This window comes from Grus americana, chromosome 14, assembly GCF_028858705.1.
Source record: "Grus americana isolate bGruAme1 chromosome 14, bGruAme1.mat, whole genome shotgun sequence".
Classification (NCBI taxonomy): domain Eukaryota; kingdom Metazoa; phylum Chordata; class Aves; order Gruiformes; family Gruidae; genus Grus; species Grus americana.
This window is the reverse complement of record NC_072865.1, coordinates 8805682-8821806: the sequence shown is the minus strand read 5'-3', so window position 1 is coordinate 8821806 and position 16125 is coordinate 8805682. Positions and strand designations below refer to the sequence as shown.

Here is a 16125-nt window from a genome sequence, read left to right as displayed (position 1 = left end):
AGAACAGCTAGGGCTGTGCATACTTTGTATTGTATGAACTGTACCTGGTAGAATATAGCAAATTAGATACTTTACTGACTGCTGGTTAACCTGCCTTGTAATGTTGACAATAGGACACTGCTGTATTGTTGTGTCTGTCCCCACTGATTGGCATTTATGCTGCACTGAAGCATGTGAAGGTACAGAGCAGCATTGCAGCATTGCTTTAATGCAGAATAAACTCAGAAGAGTTCTTGGAGCTTCACACTGCTTGCATCTGCCACTAAGTTGGCTACAGCAGCATCAGTTGGCTACATGCTAGTGAAAGGAACCAGGCATTCTGGCTTTGCTGGAGTCTAGTCTATTGGAGGTCTACTTCTTGCCACCGTAACGTAGTGGTGGTGTGATGGATGAGGATGCTGATGGGGGGTAGTCTCCTACTCCAATGTACTGCTGAGTTCAACAGGTCTGCAAGCACAGGAGTCCTTCTCTGATGCTGTTTTGGGGGTGATATTGAACAACTAATTCCTCCCAACCTTTCTGTGCTACTCAAGATTTTGTAGGCTTGTTCATGGTGCCCCTTAGGTTATTTTTTTTGGGCTGACTTATTCTGGAAAACCCGTTTAATCCTTCTGTGGAAGTTCTTCCATACTTTCCACCATTCTTTTTGCCCTTCCTGGGACCCTTTCTGGATCTAAGATATGCTTTTGTGGGGACTAGAACTATACAGAGAGTTCAAGGTAGATTTGAACAGTGGTCTAATGCTGTCTTCTGCTTTGTTTTCTATGGCTTCACTAACAACTGCTAACATTTTATTTGCTTTTTTCAATGCTACCAAGCAGAGGGGGTGATATATTCATGGGCTTGACTACTCATGATAAGCCCAAAATCTCATTCCTGAGGGGATAATGTCAGGTTAAAGCCCATCATTTTATCATTTGAACTTAGAATTTCTCTCCTGTTTGCACCATGCTATATTTATTTGCACAGAATTTTGTCTATCAGCAGTTCTTCATTCCTGACCTTAATGCCCTGAATTAGTTTTGCTTTATTACTCATCTTTTCCAGAAAACCTCCAGAGAACTTCTTTATCAATTGGTCAGAGAGTAAAAAAAAAAAAAAATCAGAAAAAGTAAAAAAATATTTCTTGGAGATGGTGTTGCAGATCTTTGGGAAGGACATTGTTTTGGCGAGAAACCATTTGCAAGAGTTCCTCCAAGGCTGTCTTTGCTAATAGAAAATATGAAGCTGGGGAAAGAGAGAGAGGGGTCTTCAAGCAGAAGGCAGAATCAGGGGAAATGAAGGGATTAAGAAAATGTAAGCGAAGACAAAGTCAGGTGGAGACTAAGCTAAATGTTTAGGAGTGTAAGAGCACAGAACTTGTTCTTGTTCTCAAGCACCACAGAACAGAGTTCCATGGAAAAGCAAAACAAATAGTATATTGAAATCTCTGATGGTAGTACCATGCTGAGTGTCTTGGAAGAGGAAAGGAGAATGGGATAGAATAGAATAGTTCAGTTGGAAGGGACCTACAATGATCTTCTAGTCCCACTGTCTGACCACTTCAGGGCTGACCAAAAGTTAAAGCATGTTATTAAGGGCATTGTCCAAATGCCCTTTAAACACTGCCAGGCTTGGGGCATCAACCAGCTCTCTGGGAAGCCTGTTCCAGTGTTTGACCGCCCTCTCAGTAAAGAAATGCTTCCTAATGTCTAGTCTAAACCTCCCCTGGTACAGCTTTGAACCATTCCTGGATCCTAGGGAGAAGACACCAGCACCTCCCTCTCCACCTCCCCTCCCTAGGAAGCTGTAGAAAGCAATGAGGGCACCCTTCAGCCTCCTTTTCTCCAAACTGGGCAAAGCCAAAGTCCTCAGCCGCTCCTCACAGGACATGCTTTCCAGCCCTTTCACCAGCTTTGTTGCCCTCCTCTGGACACATTCAAGTACCTTAACGTCCTTCTTAAATTGTGGGACGCAGAACTGCACACAGTACTCACTCAAAGTGAGGTCACATCAACGCTGAATACAGCGAGATAATCACCTCTTTTGACCAGCTTCTTCTGGAAGCATAAGAAAGAAGCAGTTGCGGTACATAAAACCTGGAATGGAGAAATGAGACTTCAGTGGTGCTTACTCAGCATCTCTGGAAAATATAAGACCTAGTTTTCTCTCCTCCCACTCACTGCTCTGGAGTCTCCATCAGCTAAAATGTCCCATTTCGTGCTGTTTCACTGGATTATGATACAGATCTTTATAGGTGAGTCTTCACTTGCTTTTTCTGTGCTTGCTCAAAACCCAAAAATTTTGTAAAATTAAAACCAGCAACACTTGTTTTGTAAAGATAAAACAGTGAAAAAGATTGTAATTTTATACAGAACTTCAAAAGTTTTCTTAGACTTACTGATTTAATACTGATTGAGAATTTTTTTTTTTTAAACTTTAAAAAAAATGTATGGGTTTCCTTGGTGTATAGGCTTGTTTAGCTCCCCCGTCCCCCCCAGATTAGATAATTTCTTTACTACTGTTAAATGCATACTGCTGGCTTTGCTTCTTCATCTGTCTCTCCACCATGCTACAGTGCTGACACAGCCTAAGCTAGGTAATGGAAATATTGACAGAATAATGAATGTATATACATGATAAAGAAAGGATTTTCTGAAACTCTGAAGGCTGTCTGCTGCTATATGACCTGAGTGTAGGAAAGCACGGCTGGAGATTCCTCTCCTTTTACTCTCATGCGTTCAGTTCAGCCATTGAAAATCTGAATCCTAAAAGAGAGAGAAGTCCAAGAGTAACTTAGTAGACTGGATCTTGCAAGTGTGGTTGATATCGGTGATGTTTCTGCATGCGCATTTAGGCATCAGCAATACAGTTTCCAAATTGCCTGAGGTGGCTCAGGAACGTGGGTTCGCCCACTTGCAGTGGGGCATGAATTCCTATCAGGAGTTGTGCTTTTAAATCACTTAGGCATTTCAGGAAATTCTTAGAATAAATAAATATTAATTGGCTAAAATATTGGATGAAATATTTAGTATAAAATCTACAGCAACTGCGATGTTCTTAAATTGATCTGAAAAGTAGTGGAAAAGTTTGGTCAGGGGTGGAATACATGGAGGGGCAAGAGGTGATCCATGCTCAAAAGAGGATTTGAAACTGCAAAACCTGTAACTTTCTAGCACCAATACTGGTGGGAAACTGCACTGGAGACACTCTGGTGCCTTGTGTCTTCCCTCTTCTTCTTTTTATTTATTTATTTTAAAAATAAGCTCAGGGCTCTGCTTCTTTCAAAGAGAAGAACAAGCGAATTTTCATTTGTTAAAGGGTTGCTTAATGAAGTTGCTTTTGTGCTGTGCAGGACTGGGATGAAATAAGAACAGAAGATAAGCCCATTTCTCCTCAAGCAGCAATGACCTTAACTCCAGGAACAGTTCAAGCTGGTCTTGGTTTTACATGCATCTTATTGGGTTGACTTGAAAATATGAATTTACCCACTCAGTGACTAACCCCCTGCTCCCCTAGGGTTACTTTCAAGGTCAACTGGATGAACTGTTTTGTTCTGTTGTCAGAGAAAGAGGCTGTTTTCTCTGTTTGTCTTGCTGTAACAAGGCAAATGAACCTACCCTTTCCAAGGACTGAAACAAGCAGCCATCTTGCAAAGCCTTATCCTGTATTCAGGAATTCATTTTTTTGGCACATCCTACCTTCATTTCACTGCAAAAGCTTCTGCCCTTCACACCATATTGCACGTTGTTTTGTCTGCCTCTACTCTTTTGGAGTATTCCACAGCATTTGGAGCTGTGGAAGCCTGAACGAGTTGGCTTATCTTGCCAACGGGATAAGCAGTAATGAAGCTGAAATGTCATCCCAATAACAAGTCATGAGGCAGCCTGCCACAGACTAAAACCTCACCTGGGGAATAGTCCATTAAAGACAAAACAAAAGAGACATGGACACAGTTGTAAGCATCTGTTTGCTATCTGGGAGTCATGCCAAAAAGAAAAGGCACTCAAACAGCTGGCAAAATAGGAATGTTTGGCAAACCAGGGCTAAAGCTGGTGATAATAGCAGCAACTGTCCTCTTTGGGGTAAGCAAGCTGGCCATGAGACACCAGATCTGCAGGATGATCCTTTTGCTGCAGCAGAGGACCAGATCTGGATGCTCCCCATATCCCTCAGTTCCTGCTCCACCATGTGTAAATGATAACATGGGAGAAAAACACAGTAGGGTAGGAGGACCGACACAGACTAGATGAACATAAACTAGAAAAGATTTGTTCCTTTATGGGAACCTTTTTTTTTTTTTTAATAGTGCCTTTCATGAAGAAGAAATCCCTTTTAGGGCAATCTGGGAACTGCATTGACAGTTAAGAGGGAACAATATGTAGCAAAGATTCAAACCAGGGTTTGGGTATTGGCTGCAAACACCAAGTAACTCTGGTCATTAAGAATAAGAGCACAAGGAAAGCATGCATATGCTCTCTTTGACAGTACAACACTAGCAGTTAAAGCTTCTGTGTACACAGTTCTCTGCAAGGTAAGTGGGATAGTTGGCAGGGCTTGCTCAGAAGCAGAAAAAGTAGTGCTCTTTCTGAGAACAGGTTCCCATAGACCGATCCCACTGCTCTGCCATCTTAATTAGGCCCTAATTTCACACATGAATAAGTATTTTGGACCCTGCTATTGAGACTGTCAGTGAAAGGCCACTATGACAGCATTTCCTTTTTGAAGGAGGTGATGGTGGACTGAGACAACCAGATGCATTTCACACCAGGTTTCTGAACAACTTGCAAACAGTCTCTTAGTAGAGGAGATGGGATGGGAGCAGAGTTCCCAAATTCCATTTGCACAGGTCTAGTCTGCACTCGGGCTGCCAGTGACAGACCTCAGCTTTGCTCACCACATGTTTTGAGTGATGTATTTTGTGAGCAGCCCTCCAGCAGCTGGCTGAGACCAGAGCATGGAGCCCTCCAGCAGCAAGCCAATGTCTGCAAGCTCCTGGCTGTTGCCCGTAGTGGCCTGGGCCGTTAGCTGCCACAGGCTCCAGGGGAAGGCTTGGGGGATCACTAACTGTGGCCTGCCTGCAGGCAGGAGTGTTTCTTTTCCTGCCTCACTGCATTGCACAGGTAGAGGTATGCATCGGAGACTACCAACACTCATCTTTCCTTGTTCTTCCTTGACAGCACGCACCGCATCCGAAACTGTTGTTAGAGGAGTAATAGGGAAACCTGTTAAGTTGCCTTGCTCCTACCAGGTGGCACGACTTAAGGACATCTCCGATATGTGCTGGGGCAGAGGCCCGTGCCCAAATTCAAAGTGCAATAACAAAATTCTGCACACCACTGGGAACAGGGTAACATTCAGAAAATCTCAGAGATACAATCTCCAGGGCTATATTTCCTACGGAGATGTGTCTCTCACGATTGCGAAAGTGAAGGCAGAAGATGCAGGTACATATTGCTGCCGCATAGAGATCCCGGGCTGGTTCAACGACATCAAACAGAACATGCGGCTGGAGGTGGTCAGAGGTGAGTTGTGGGACCTTCATGATACAGCCAGCAGGAAGAAACCTCTCACTGGATAGGAGTTTAAAATCTGAGTGTATGTGTGCTCTTTTGTGTGTTTGTTTTGGCAAAAAGTGGTTTTCCTAAAACACATAGTTTTCAAGGGAGATCTGCAACCAGTTGCCAATTTGAATTGCATTCATTGAGCAGTTTTAATCAGAAAATAGTAACTTTTACCCTTTTTTTGTCTTTCAAATGAAATATTTGATTTCTCATTGTGTAGCTATGTTTGACATTTTAAAAGATGATGGAATTAAAAAAGGGATTTATCATTTGAAAAACCCTTGGAGTGAAATTCAGTTTTCATTTGGGTTTCACCTCAACACCAAAAAGACTTTCATTTGGTTCATGTTATGAGGAGACCTATGTGTTTAGAAATTTTGTCTTGGAGTCTTGAAGGACTTTTTCCCCTTCCTATTATTTTGCTGAGCTGCAGGATAAAGTAAAGCTCTTAAAAGTTGAGAAGAAAAGCATTGCAAAGCACAGCAAAAAAGATGATACCCACTCTCAATGCTGTAGAATGACAATTTTTTTTTCTAAGTTTTACAGGGTGTTCAGGGGTGCAATTGGTGCTGACGTACACAGGACTCATGTATGCCTGTTGTAAGGGATATAATGGGAGAGTGAGGGGAAAATGCTGCCATCCCATTTCTGTCCCTAAGTTTGAGGGCAATAGAGTTCATAAGAAAGGACTGGTTGAAAAGTTTAGCAAGAAGCTTGTGGCTGAAAATCGAGCTATTTTATTTATTTTATTTTTATGAGGGCATTGAAAAGCAAAATCACAAAGTTTGCAAGTTTTTGGGATCCACTACAAAAGGTTCTAGCCCTTCCATTTCTGTAAGAGGGTTGAGGAGGGGTTGTTTGAGACCTACCCAAACCCCCACAAATCTGTAAGTTTGGGAATTGCCCTGGCTGGAGTATGTTTTCTGTTAATGAAATAACCTTTTTAAATAGCAATTTTCCCACATTAATTCACAGTATTTTAGTAGGCAGATAATTTTCATTCATTTCTGGCTTGGCTTTCCTCAGGGTTGGTTGTGAATGCTCTGATCTAGCTTTTCTCTTGGCTGTTTTTCCCATGCAGGCCCTCCAGTGATGACAACCACCACAAGAAAGGCTCCCATTTCCCCCAAACATTTTAGAAAAACAACTTTTGCTCCCCAAGCAACCTCTGATCATCAAACCACAGCAGAGACTGCTGTCCTCCCAGCAACCACCATCCCCCCAGCAACAACTGCAACCACTGAGTCTCCAGCAGTAACTACACTGGAGACTGTTGCTCCCCCAATATTTGCTGTGACAGCAAATGATACTTCTCTAGAAACTATGGTGACAACCAGTGCCCTCCCAGATTTTTCAACTGATTTCCAAGCAGCTGACATGAGGACTGAAGATGACTACATGTTCTGCTCAGCAGAGTCTGCCCCTTTTCCTGGAGGTACGAAGGATAACCAGCACTAATCCTTGCTTTTTTCTGTGTAGCAGAGATGGTCTGTGTTAGCCTGACTCTGGCATCACAGAGACTCTCCAGATACTTATATTTGTATTTATCTGGGAAGTTTTCTCTGAGATGCCTATAGGTATGTCTCAGTAGGTTTAAGGAAATACAGGTCAAGCGTTGTGGACGATGCTAAATTGGGGGGAATGGCCAAGATACCATAGGGTCAGGCTTACGTTCAGAGGAATTTTTACAGCCTGGAGAAATGATGTGACAGAAACCTCATGAAGAACAACAGAAATAAATGCGAAGTCCTGCACCTGGCATGGAGTAAGAGACATTCACTCAACTATGCACTGATTTTTTTCTTGATTTGGGAAAGACAATTGAAATGGTCTGCTGAAAAGGTTAGTTTAGAGCATGTTCTGCTTGAGCAATAAAGCCAGTGAGAATTCAAAAAATGCTTACAATTGGGTACTTACATAGTCATCCCATGAAGGCTGCTATTATTATTAATAGCTAATCAGAGTGACCTATTATCATCCTAGCCATTCATAGGTTGCTACTTTATTCACATCAATGACTTCTTTCCCACAGACTGATGTCTGCACACAAGGCTGGTTTTTTGGGTCTTCTGTCATTTGAAGATCTCTTTGACCTGAACCTCTGAGGACAGCTTTTCTGTATCATCTCTTGTCTTCCAGTCATAACAATGCACCTCAGTTAAACTTGGCAACAATTAATTACATCCACAGCTGAACAGTTCAAACATCTAAACACTGGCCATGCTAGTAAAGTACATCAGTTATCTGGCTAGGATGAGCTGCAGACATGAAAACCGAAGTGCAGCTTTTAGTTGCAGATGCAGAACTGTGTAAGCAATTTTGAACGCCATATGAAGACTCGCCTAATCCGTGATCTTTATGAGCATTACTTTTTACTTTGTTTCAGTGACTACCGAATTTCCAAGTACACTTCTAACTGCAGAGGGAACTAAAAGTGCTGACACTTCTCCCATGGTTGAAGATGTGCCAACTGCAGGTGAGTAGGATAACATTGCAAAGTCACAAGTTGCATGTTCAGAGAAATTAAGAAGTTGTCATAAACAAAATATTGACTACTCTTAAGAGTGTACCAACATGTACTGATAGCTATTCATTGCATCTGGAAGTAAGAGGTATCTGGGGTCTACACAGCAGTTGTTTGAAATCAGGATGTAACAACAGCTGAGAAAAACATGTTTTTAAGGCTCCAAAGGAAGTAGATTTTGAGTCACTCACTACTGTTGGGTATCTCAGGTCTGAGAGAAGGTAAGAACTTGTCTTTGCCACCATCCAAGCTGAATTCTCAGATATCTGATTTGTCATCATGGTGACTTCATTGACCTTTCAATTTTAAATCCTCCCTGAATGTTGTGAGCTTTGAACCTCATTGAATATATTCAGCCAGATGTGGCTGCAGGCTCAGCTCTCCAGTGCTCAACATGTGTCCTTGGTCATGATGGAAAGCAGTAGGCAATTACCACAACTATCAGCCATTCCTTCAAGAGAAAAGGAACTGGTATACAAAATCATACCATATCTGAGAAATGAACAAACTTAGATGAAGTCTGCACGGGACATCCTTGGAAAGATGTCACCACAGCACCAGTGGAAGACACTTATTCCATTGCCTTCCGGGGGCTGGGACGGCTCTCCCACCATCTCCTTCCTCGCTTCAGCCCCTTCACGGAGGGAGCATTGCTGCAAGCACCAATCCCCCTCCAGGGTCCCTGTACCTGGGGTCAACAGCATGGTCCAGCTGGGTGTTCGAGTTGCCAAGTATAGTCTCAGTCAAGTATAAAAGAACAGCAGCCCAGGTTATTCAGGTATGATAGCCTGCCCACCAGATGCCCTCAAATGAGGACTTAAAGAAAAGAAAGCTAAAATTCAAGGATGACACGTCATATTTGGCTGTTAACAGTCCTTTTAGTTTCAACTAGTGCCAAGAAACTCTTCATTCTTAAAACCACAGTATTTAGATTTTTGCAGGTCATCTTTTGCTAGACCTGGAGACTTAGAGCACAAATAGTTTAGGAAACTGTTCCTTAGTGGCCCTGGAGAGGGCTCACAGAAGAAACTTAACTGGTTTCTTGAGCATTTGTGAGGGTTTCTCACCCCTGTCTCAACTTGTCATCTTTCTGATATAGTTCTGGATAATGCCTATATTCTGCCATTGTAAATAGAGAGCTTTTCAAAGGGTCTTACCTTTGGGATTCTGAAGGCAACTTAAGTTGTGACTGTGGGCTAGAAAGAGCCACCACAAAAGCAGTAACAACAGAAAATGTACCATGCTTATGTGAGTCACGTACACTCCCACCCATGCAAAACCTGGTGTCATGCTATTTCCGAGAGCCAAACTGTCATCATGTGTGAAAATGCTGCAGCATAATTGAGCACTGTCTAGTGAGAGCCATAAACCAAGTTAAGTTCTTGACTCAGTCGCCTTCTACTCTGTGAAATAATGCACTAAATTGACCAACTTCACCTTTATTGCAATGTAAGGGAAGACTAATTTGTTGCTGAACTCAGTATTGATGTTAGCACAGTGGCTGACAGAGAAACCCACAGTTGAGAGAGTGCTCCAAGTAAAATTCATGCCTGATAGGTTGGGTTAGCTGGGACGATTGGTTCCCGTTGACCAGGTTCTGATTTAGTTTCTCCTCTGTCTTCACCTCCTTTCCCCCAGCAACAACCCTGCCAGCACCAACGACACTTTGGACCACGAAGAGAACCCTTGCTCCTTCAGGTACGGAGAGTAAGCAGCAGTACTTGCTCACATCAGCCTGGCTGCAGCTGGAAAGTTTAATTTCGACTTGTGGGACGTGCGTGTCAGAGTGAGATATGCACTTGTGTATTTGGAGGTAGTTCTGTTGAACTACTGTTCCCTCTCTCTCCCTCTCTCTCCCTCTCTCTCCTTCAGGAAAGGAGAGGTGTCATAAAACAGGACTATGGCAAAATGCAATGTTCATGTATCCCTAGGATTTTCAGCACTTGCTAGGGTTTTATTACCTATATTCGTTTAGCTGTAGTGCTTATTAGCCATAATCTCTTTTCTGCTCCAGTGCAAATTTCTAGCTACAGTTGCATGCATATGAGCTACCTGTGCCCTGTCCATGTCTTTGATAAAATGCAAACACGTTATTTGGTACACAGAGACAAATCAACTCAGTTCTCAGAGTAAGCTGATCAGAACTGAGAAATTTGTGAGAGATCAGGTTATTCACTGAATGACATAGTCTGAGAAGTTTTAAAAAAAAAACCCAAAAACGAAAAAAAGCATAGTTTTTTCCTAACGGGATTATTTGTGACCATCTGATCAGCCCCATCACCATGTGACGTTCTGGGTGTCTCATGCAGATAAAGGTTCCTTCGGCTGCAGCCTTGGGCACCACAAGCGTGTTACATATACATGTCTCGACAAGTGACTCATCTGATCCCTGGTACTTTTTGCTCAGATGGATGCTCCATGGTTGTTCACTTGTCAAACCTATGAAAGCACTACTCATCACAGTCTTTCTGTGCACTGGGGCATGACCTAAGGCAGAGTACCTTTCCTGTCATAGGATATAGGCTGAGGGTTTGACTCACTAAATTGAGTGACTCCTGTTTTTAAGATGCTGCTAAACATTGGGTGCTTCCTGTGACAGATCAAATGCTCCAAATACTTAAATACTTCAGTACTTTGTAGCATGAGGTCATGATGAGCCAAGGTCCAAGCCTAGGTTAACTTTTTGTGACTTTAAATTCACTAGCAAAAGTAAGAGAGTAGGATCACAGAGTAAGAGCAGAGAAGTGTTCTGCAAGAGTTCTTGAGCATTCATTTAGTTGATCCCTATTTCCAAAGCTTAGAAATCTAGAACAGAATTATTCTTAATATGCCTAGATAGAAAAACCTGCATCATCTTCACAGAGCTTTCTTACATCTGTGGTAAGTTATCTGAATGTAAAGATGTTTCCTGTGGTTTTCAGTACTAATGCAGCTTTCAAAAACTGCAGTCACACATGTCTGACCCTGAGAGTTCATTACTCCTTGACTAAAGTGCTGACAACTGCGATGTCTCTCACTCCTTCAGGTGACTGTGCCAGTAATAATTTCAATCTCTTTAATTTTCAGGGATTTCCACAAATTCAGACAGTGAGGTTGAGAACCATTATGATAACGGAGAGAAGGTAAAAGTTCCTCTAAGTTTCAAGAGTGATTAGAAGCTAGAAGGCCAGCAGGATACGCTAGTGATTTTCAATGTATTCATACTAAAGGGACAGTGTTTGCAAACAGTAGCTTGAACTTTTATTTAGAAGCTCAGGAACTATCTATTCATCTTTCCAGTGGGTAGAGCCAAAGCCTGTGACCATCCCACCTGGCTTGAACACTTCAGAAAAACCTCATCTCCCTGACACCCCTGTAAGAGAAGCAGAGGTAGCATCCTCAGGGTGTGACCAGGCAAAGGGCAACTTTGGAGGGTTGTTAGACTTCCCTGTCTCTAATTAGGAGAAGGATGAGAGTGACTAAGCTCCTACTTTAGACACTTTATTAAGAAGTTCATGTTAAGTGGGATGAATCTAGGTTCAAATACTTCAGAAGAAGATTTATTAAATACTTAAGAGCTAATTCATATTGTTTATCACAATCAACCTGATGTGTCTTCTCCATATTTTGTATAGGCAGGCTCAGAAAAGCATTGCAAACTCCAGTGCAATGCAGATATTTCAGAGCTCTTAGCCACTCGGGCAACCCACTCCTGCATGAGTAGGTCTGAAGGAAACATGCTTCTAAAGCCTTTTCAGTTTTTCCCTTTTCCCTTCCAGTTTCTCAGCTATGCCATTCTCATTGCCTGCCTCACAGTGGTGCCCATTCTTTTCATATTGATGTCTTTGTTGCTGTGGAAACGTAAGTATCCCTGAGCACATAACTGATTAATGTTACTAATACTGGCCTAGTGCAGATGTCCTTCCGTATCTCTGGTTAATCTTCTGGTAAATCTGCCATGGCCCTTGTGACAGCACTTGGTTCAATTTATGGGGGTTGCTGTCCTTACTCCAGGATTGTGTCACCATGAGGAGACCAGGGACCATGAGTTGGTGGGGATGCAGCAGGAGGAAGCCTGTGCAAAGAACCTGTTCACTCACTTGTTGCAGGTCTGGCTCATCTTGTTGGCTCTTGCTTTATAGTAAAGTGGTCCTGTAGTTTCCTGGAATTGCTTCTGACAGATATCGGTGTAACTTATATCAGAATGAGATCCTTTCTTTCATGCTTAGCCCACAGAAATTTTGCAGCTTGCTATCTTTGCTTCTGAACTCATTTGATGGATTCGTTAGAATTATAGATTTCTTTTTGCCACTGTGACATTAATATTATTTTGCTTCTAGGTAAACACACAAAGAAGTTTATAATAAAAAGGTAATCAATTTTGTAATTTCCTATTAAAAGTTGCAATATAATTTTTCTTAGAGGCAGGAAGGTATTGGCCACTGATTGTAATGGGTGTTGTATGGGCTTGTGGTGCTGACTACCAAAGTTGTATTACAAGTAAACTTCAGATAACTTCACCCCAGAAAATCAAACAGTGGTTCCTGGATACTGCTTGTATGTAATGATGAACAGACATTCAGAGCACTGGAGAACTTCAGCAACTGGTGCTTACTGTTATGTGGTGACCCCAGCTTAAGGAAGTTAAGGAAGTCTGCTTTATTCTTTGATCAAATACCAGGGCATGACCCTGGTGGAGTTATCTTAAAGAAATGAAGAGATAAATGTTTATGATGGTCAATGGGCAAAATGATTGCTCAGAAAGGGATCAGGGATTTATGGACAGTCCTCCATGGAGTGGCAATTCATGCCAACACACAAAGAATGGGCCCCATGGAGGGTACAGTACAGCAGTGCAGCAGACCAAGCTTTCCACCACTAGATAAATCTTGCAGCTCTCAGGGGGCCACCGCACCCTCTCATACCCTCCTTTGGGTCACACTGAAGTATCTGAGGTGATCATTTAGGTGATCATTTTGAGGCAGATATGAAATATGATTAGTGACCCTGTGCAGGTGTAACCGCTAAGTTCATGTCTTCTGGCTCATATTGAGAAAAGGATTTTCTCTACACAAACCACAGGGTAGTCTAGTGAAGTATCATCCCTTTGCCAAGGTCCAATAATTTTTCAATGGCAGATGGTACCCCACCGCACACCCCATCTAGGAGGTAAGGATTGGAGGCCAAGGAGGGACTCTTTCCTGAGTCCCATGGTGGTTACCCTACAGCTGTCATTACAGGGTCTGAACAGCCCTTTCCTATCCATTAGAAGAATGCTAGCAAGGTAAATACTTATCTGGTGTAAAAAGTAGGCATTGCATCATTGAAGTCAGTGGACTCAGTAGCTTCCGGTCTCCGTTTCAATGGGAATTTGCCGACATTATAAATAAGAAAGGATGCTCTGAAGCAGCAATGTGCTTTTGCCCCATCCATAGTGATCTATGCTTCTCACTACAGCCTTGAACCAGCGGAAGACCTTGAAAAAGTTTTCAGTGGCACTGAAGGAGAAAACAGCATTTTTTTCCTGTGAAGAGTTCCTACATCATCTGTAGATGCCATGGAAAATAAAAAGGGCCTGTTTCATGCTGCATTGAGAGATGCTTATGAGCCCTCAAAATATCAATGGGTGTAAAGCAAAGGCCAAAGCTTCAACTATGAAAATTTAAAAATCTTTGTGCAAATTTTGCCATGTCATCTTTAGAACTCATTGCATAAAGAAGTTTCTTTGAGAAGGTGCTTTATGCATTATTCATAGGTGTTTCTGGTATCTGCCTTCTTACTAATACCATGTTACAGAATTTAATTAGTTTTTCTCCATTTTTACTAATGCTGTTCCTTGAATACAACTTATACTGTGAAGAACAGAAGAGAGAAGAAATAACACAGAATGCTGCCTGACTTCAAATTGCCAAAAAAAAGAAAAAAAAAAGAAAAAAAAAAAAACCAACAAATACTATTCTTATTGCTTTTATATAATCAAGAGAAAAATTAAGCCACAAGAATGCTGCAAGTATAAATCAAAAGTGCAGATTTCTTAAGGGGTACTAATGCTGCCTGTGATTCAGCATGTTTGAATGACCCTTGGAGACTATGTTAATAAACTTTGTAATTTACCGCTAGCAATTGTATTTTTTTATGCAACATCCTAAGGCATTTGAACAGGAGTTAGTTATTCCCCAGGTGTTGAAATGACTGGTGTGCTGTCTCAGCTCTCCAAAGAAGTATTGCAGCATTTCCGGAGGTGCGAAAATGCCCAGAAGACCAACCTGCAGGAAAATTTTTCTATCCTGCCCTCACAAACTCCCATACCACTCATTTGTAAATCCCTGTCTTCCCCATCAATGTGCATAGGGGATCCCCAGCCATTTGGAGCTGCCTTTTGGTCCTCACAGCAATGACCTGCAAAAACCAGCAGCTCTTGTGGTGGAGTCTGCTTGGCAATGCAGATCTGCACCATGCAGCCCCAGGGTGCTTCATTTAGGGCCCCAGCACGCAGTCACAGGTTAGCATAGTGCAGTCTGGCTGAGTTTCGTACGGATGAGACTGGGGTGCCCAGTCTCACCAGCGCTGCCCATTTATCTTTTAGAGAAGCTGCAGATGAGACAACACAGAGCACAGCCACATCTTGGAAACTTGGCCATCCCTTCAGGTGCCCATGGGTGGTGGGTGAAGCCACCTCTGTGTTTCTGACCAGCATAGGCAAAAATCCTGTGATCTCCGGGGACACTAAAAACAGTGAAGAAGAAGAAGAGATGAAGGGTGACATTCACTTTCTGCTGCTTCTAGTGGGACAGAAGGGCCGTGAGGGAGAACATTGCTGCTGCTGGGGACAGAATTTGTCCCCATTCCTTCTCTGCAGCAATGAACTGCCCCCACACTCCTACCCCATCGTCAGGGACATCGGCAGGATGGTCGGCATCTCTGTTCCCGAGACTTAGGTGTCACAGAGCTGGCAAGCAGGCTGTGGCTGTTTAGCTGCTCAGACATATCCCGGTGTTGCGGTTAGAGCTGACCTGAGGATGAGGATGGTTTGGACACTGTGAGCTGCATGGGCACGTGTGTGGTTAGCACAGGGAGTAGCCCAGGTCCACAGTGTGGACCTTGGCTTGGCCCTGGGGTGCCTGAGCAGGAGGTAGGGCTGCTGGCAGTACAGTGCAGTCCAGGGGAAGTCTGAAATCCTCCCTGTTATTCTCAAGCCCTGTGAATGCTGCTCTAATGATAGCTCTGCAGCACTAACCCTGTCTTCTACTCAGCTGGGAAAACTGGAGCCTTCGAGTGGCTGCAGGGCAGATTGGCAACGCGTGGCAAAGCCAAGCCCATCGTTTCACCACGCTGATCGCACGCTTTCTGAGGGGGCTTTTGCTTGTGTTTCAGCTGTGTTGAGATTTAGGCTTTACAAACTAGACTGAGCTGGTAAGCAGCCTGGGGGAATTAGTGAAGTGAGACTGGCCATGAAGGCTGGGGGATCATCTATGGGATATGATGCAGAGCTCACGAGTATGTCATTGGGGTCCTCACCAACTCTGCTGCAGTGACTATGGGAATGGCATGGGAGAAGTTTCAAATCAATGACACCATTTACTACATCTATTGCCTGGAGTTCACCAGTACCTGCTATGTCAACTCCGGACAACGACAACTTGAAGTAAGAGCACATTGTGGGAGTAGCATTTGATCAGAAGAAAACATCGTGTGACAGCTGTGGACTTCCCCGCTAGTCATGCTCAGGGCTGCGGTCAGACTTTTTGACTCTACAGCATCTTCTCACAGACTATGAGTTAGGGGGAGACAGGGGAGGTTCCTCTTTGGGGGTCCCTCCATCTCACCCGGGTTCAGCACCCTGCTGTGCACCTTGGTCTAGCGGTGCTGTGGGAGGCAGAAGAGAGTGCCCGCACAGAGGATGTGGCCCGCAGGGTCCCAGGTTGGGTTTGCTCAGCTGAGACCTGCGTCTGTCCCACACTGGTTAATGTGGCTGCTGCTACCCCAACACGTAGCACGTGCTGAGCCCGGGGGCCTGGTGCCCAACACTGGTTCTAGGCATGAATCCCCCACAAATCTGGAAGGAATAAAAGGGGGGAA

General features: G+C 43.4%; 1 protein-coding gene across 3 annotated transcripts; it reads left to right on the top strand.

Annotated features, from left to right (window-relative positions):
* The first annotated feature begins 2134 nt into the window (after window positions 1-2134).
* LOC129212792 (T-cell immunoglobulin and mucin domain-containing protein 4-like) lies at window positions 2135-14157 on the top strand. Of its 3 annotated transcripts, XM_054841879.1 has the most exons (10): window positions 2135-2236; window positions 5160-5504; window positions 6625-6978; window positions 7930-8019; window positions 9706-9765; window positions 11134-11189; window positions 11826-11907; window positions 12061-12155; window positions 12387-12417; window positions 13504-14157. In XM_054841879.1, the coding sequence occupies exons 1-9, from the start codon at window positions 2188-2190 to the stop codon at window positions 12408-12410; spliced, it is 1155 nt and encodes a 384-aa protein (XP_054697854.1). In that variant the 5' UTR covers window positions 2135-2187; the 3' UTR covers window positions 12411-12417; window positions 13504-14157. The 3 variants fall into 3 exon arrangements, with proteins under 3 accessions (XP_054697854.1, XP_054697855.1, XP_054697856.1); XM_054841880.1 differs by lacking the exon at window positions 12061-12155; XM_054841881.1 differs by lacking the exon at window positions 12387-12417.
* The last annotated feature ends 1968 nt before the right edge of the window (window positions 14158-16125 follow it).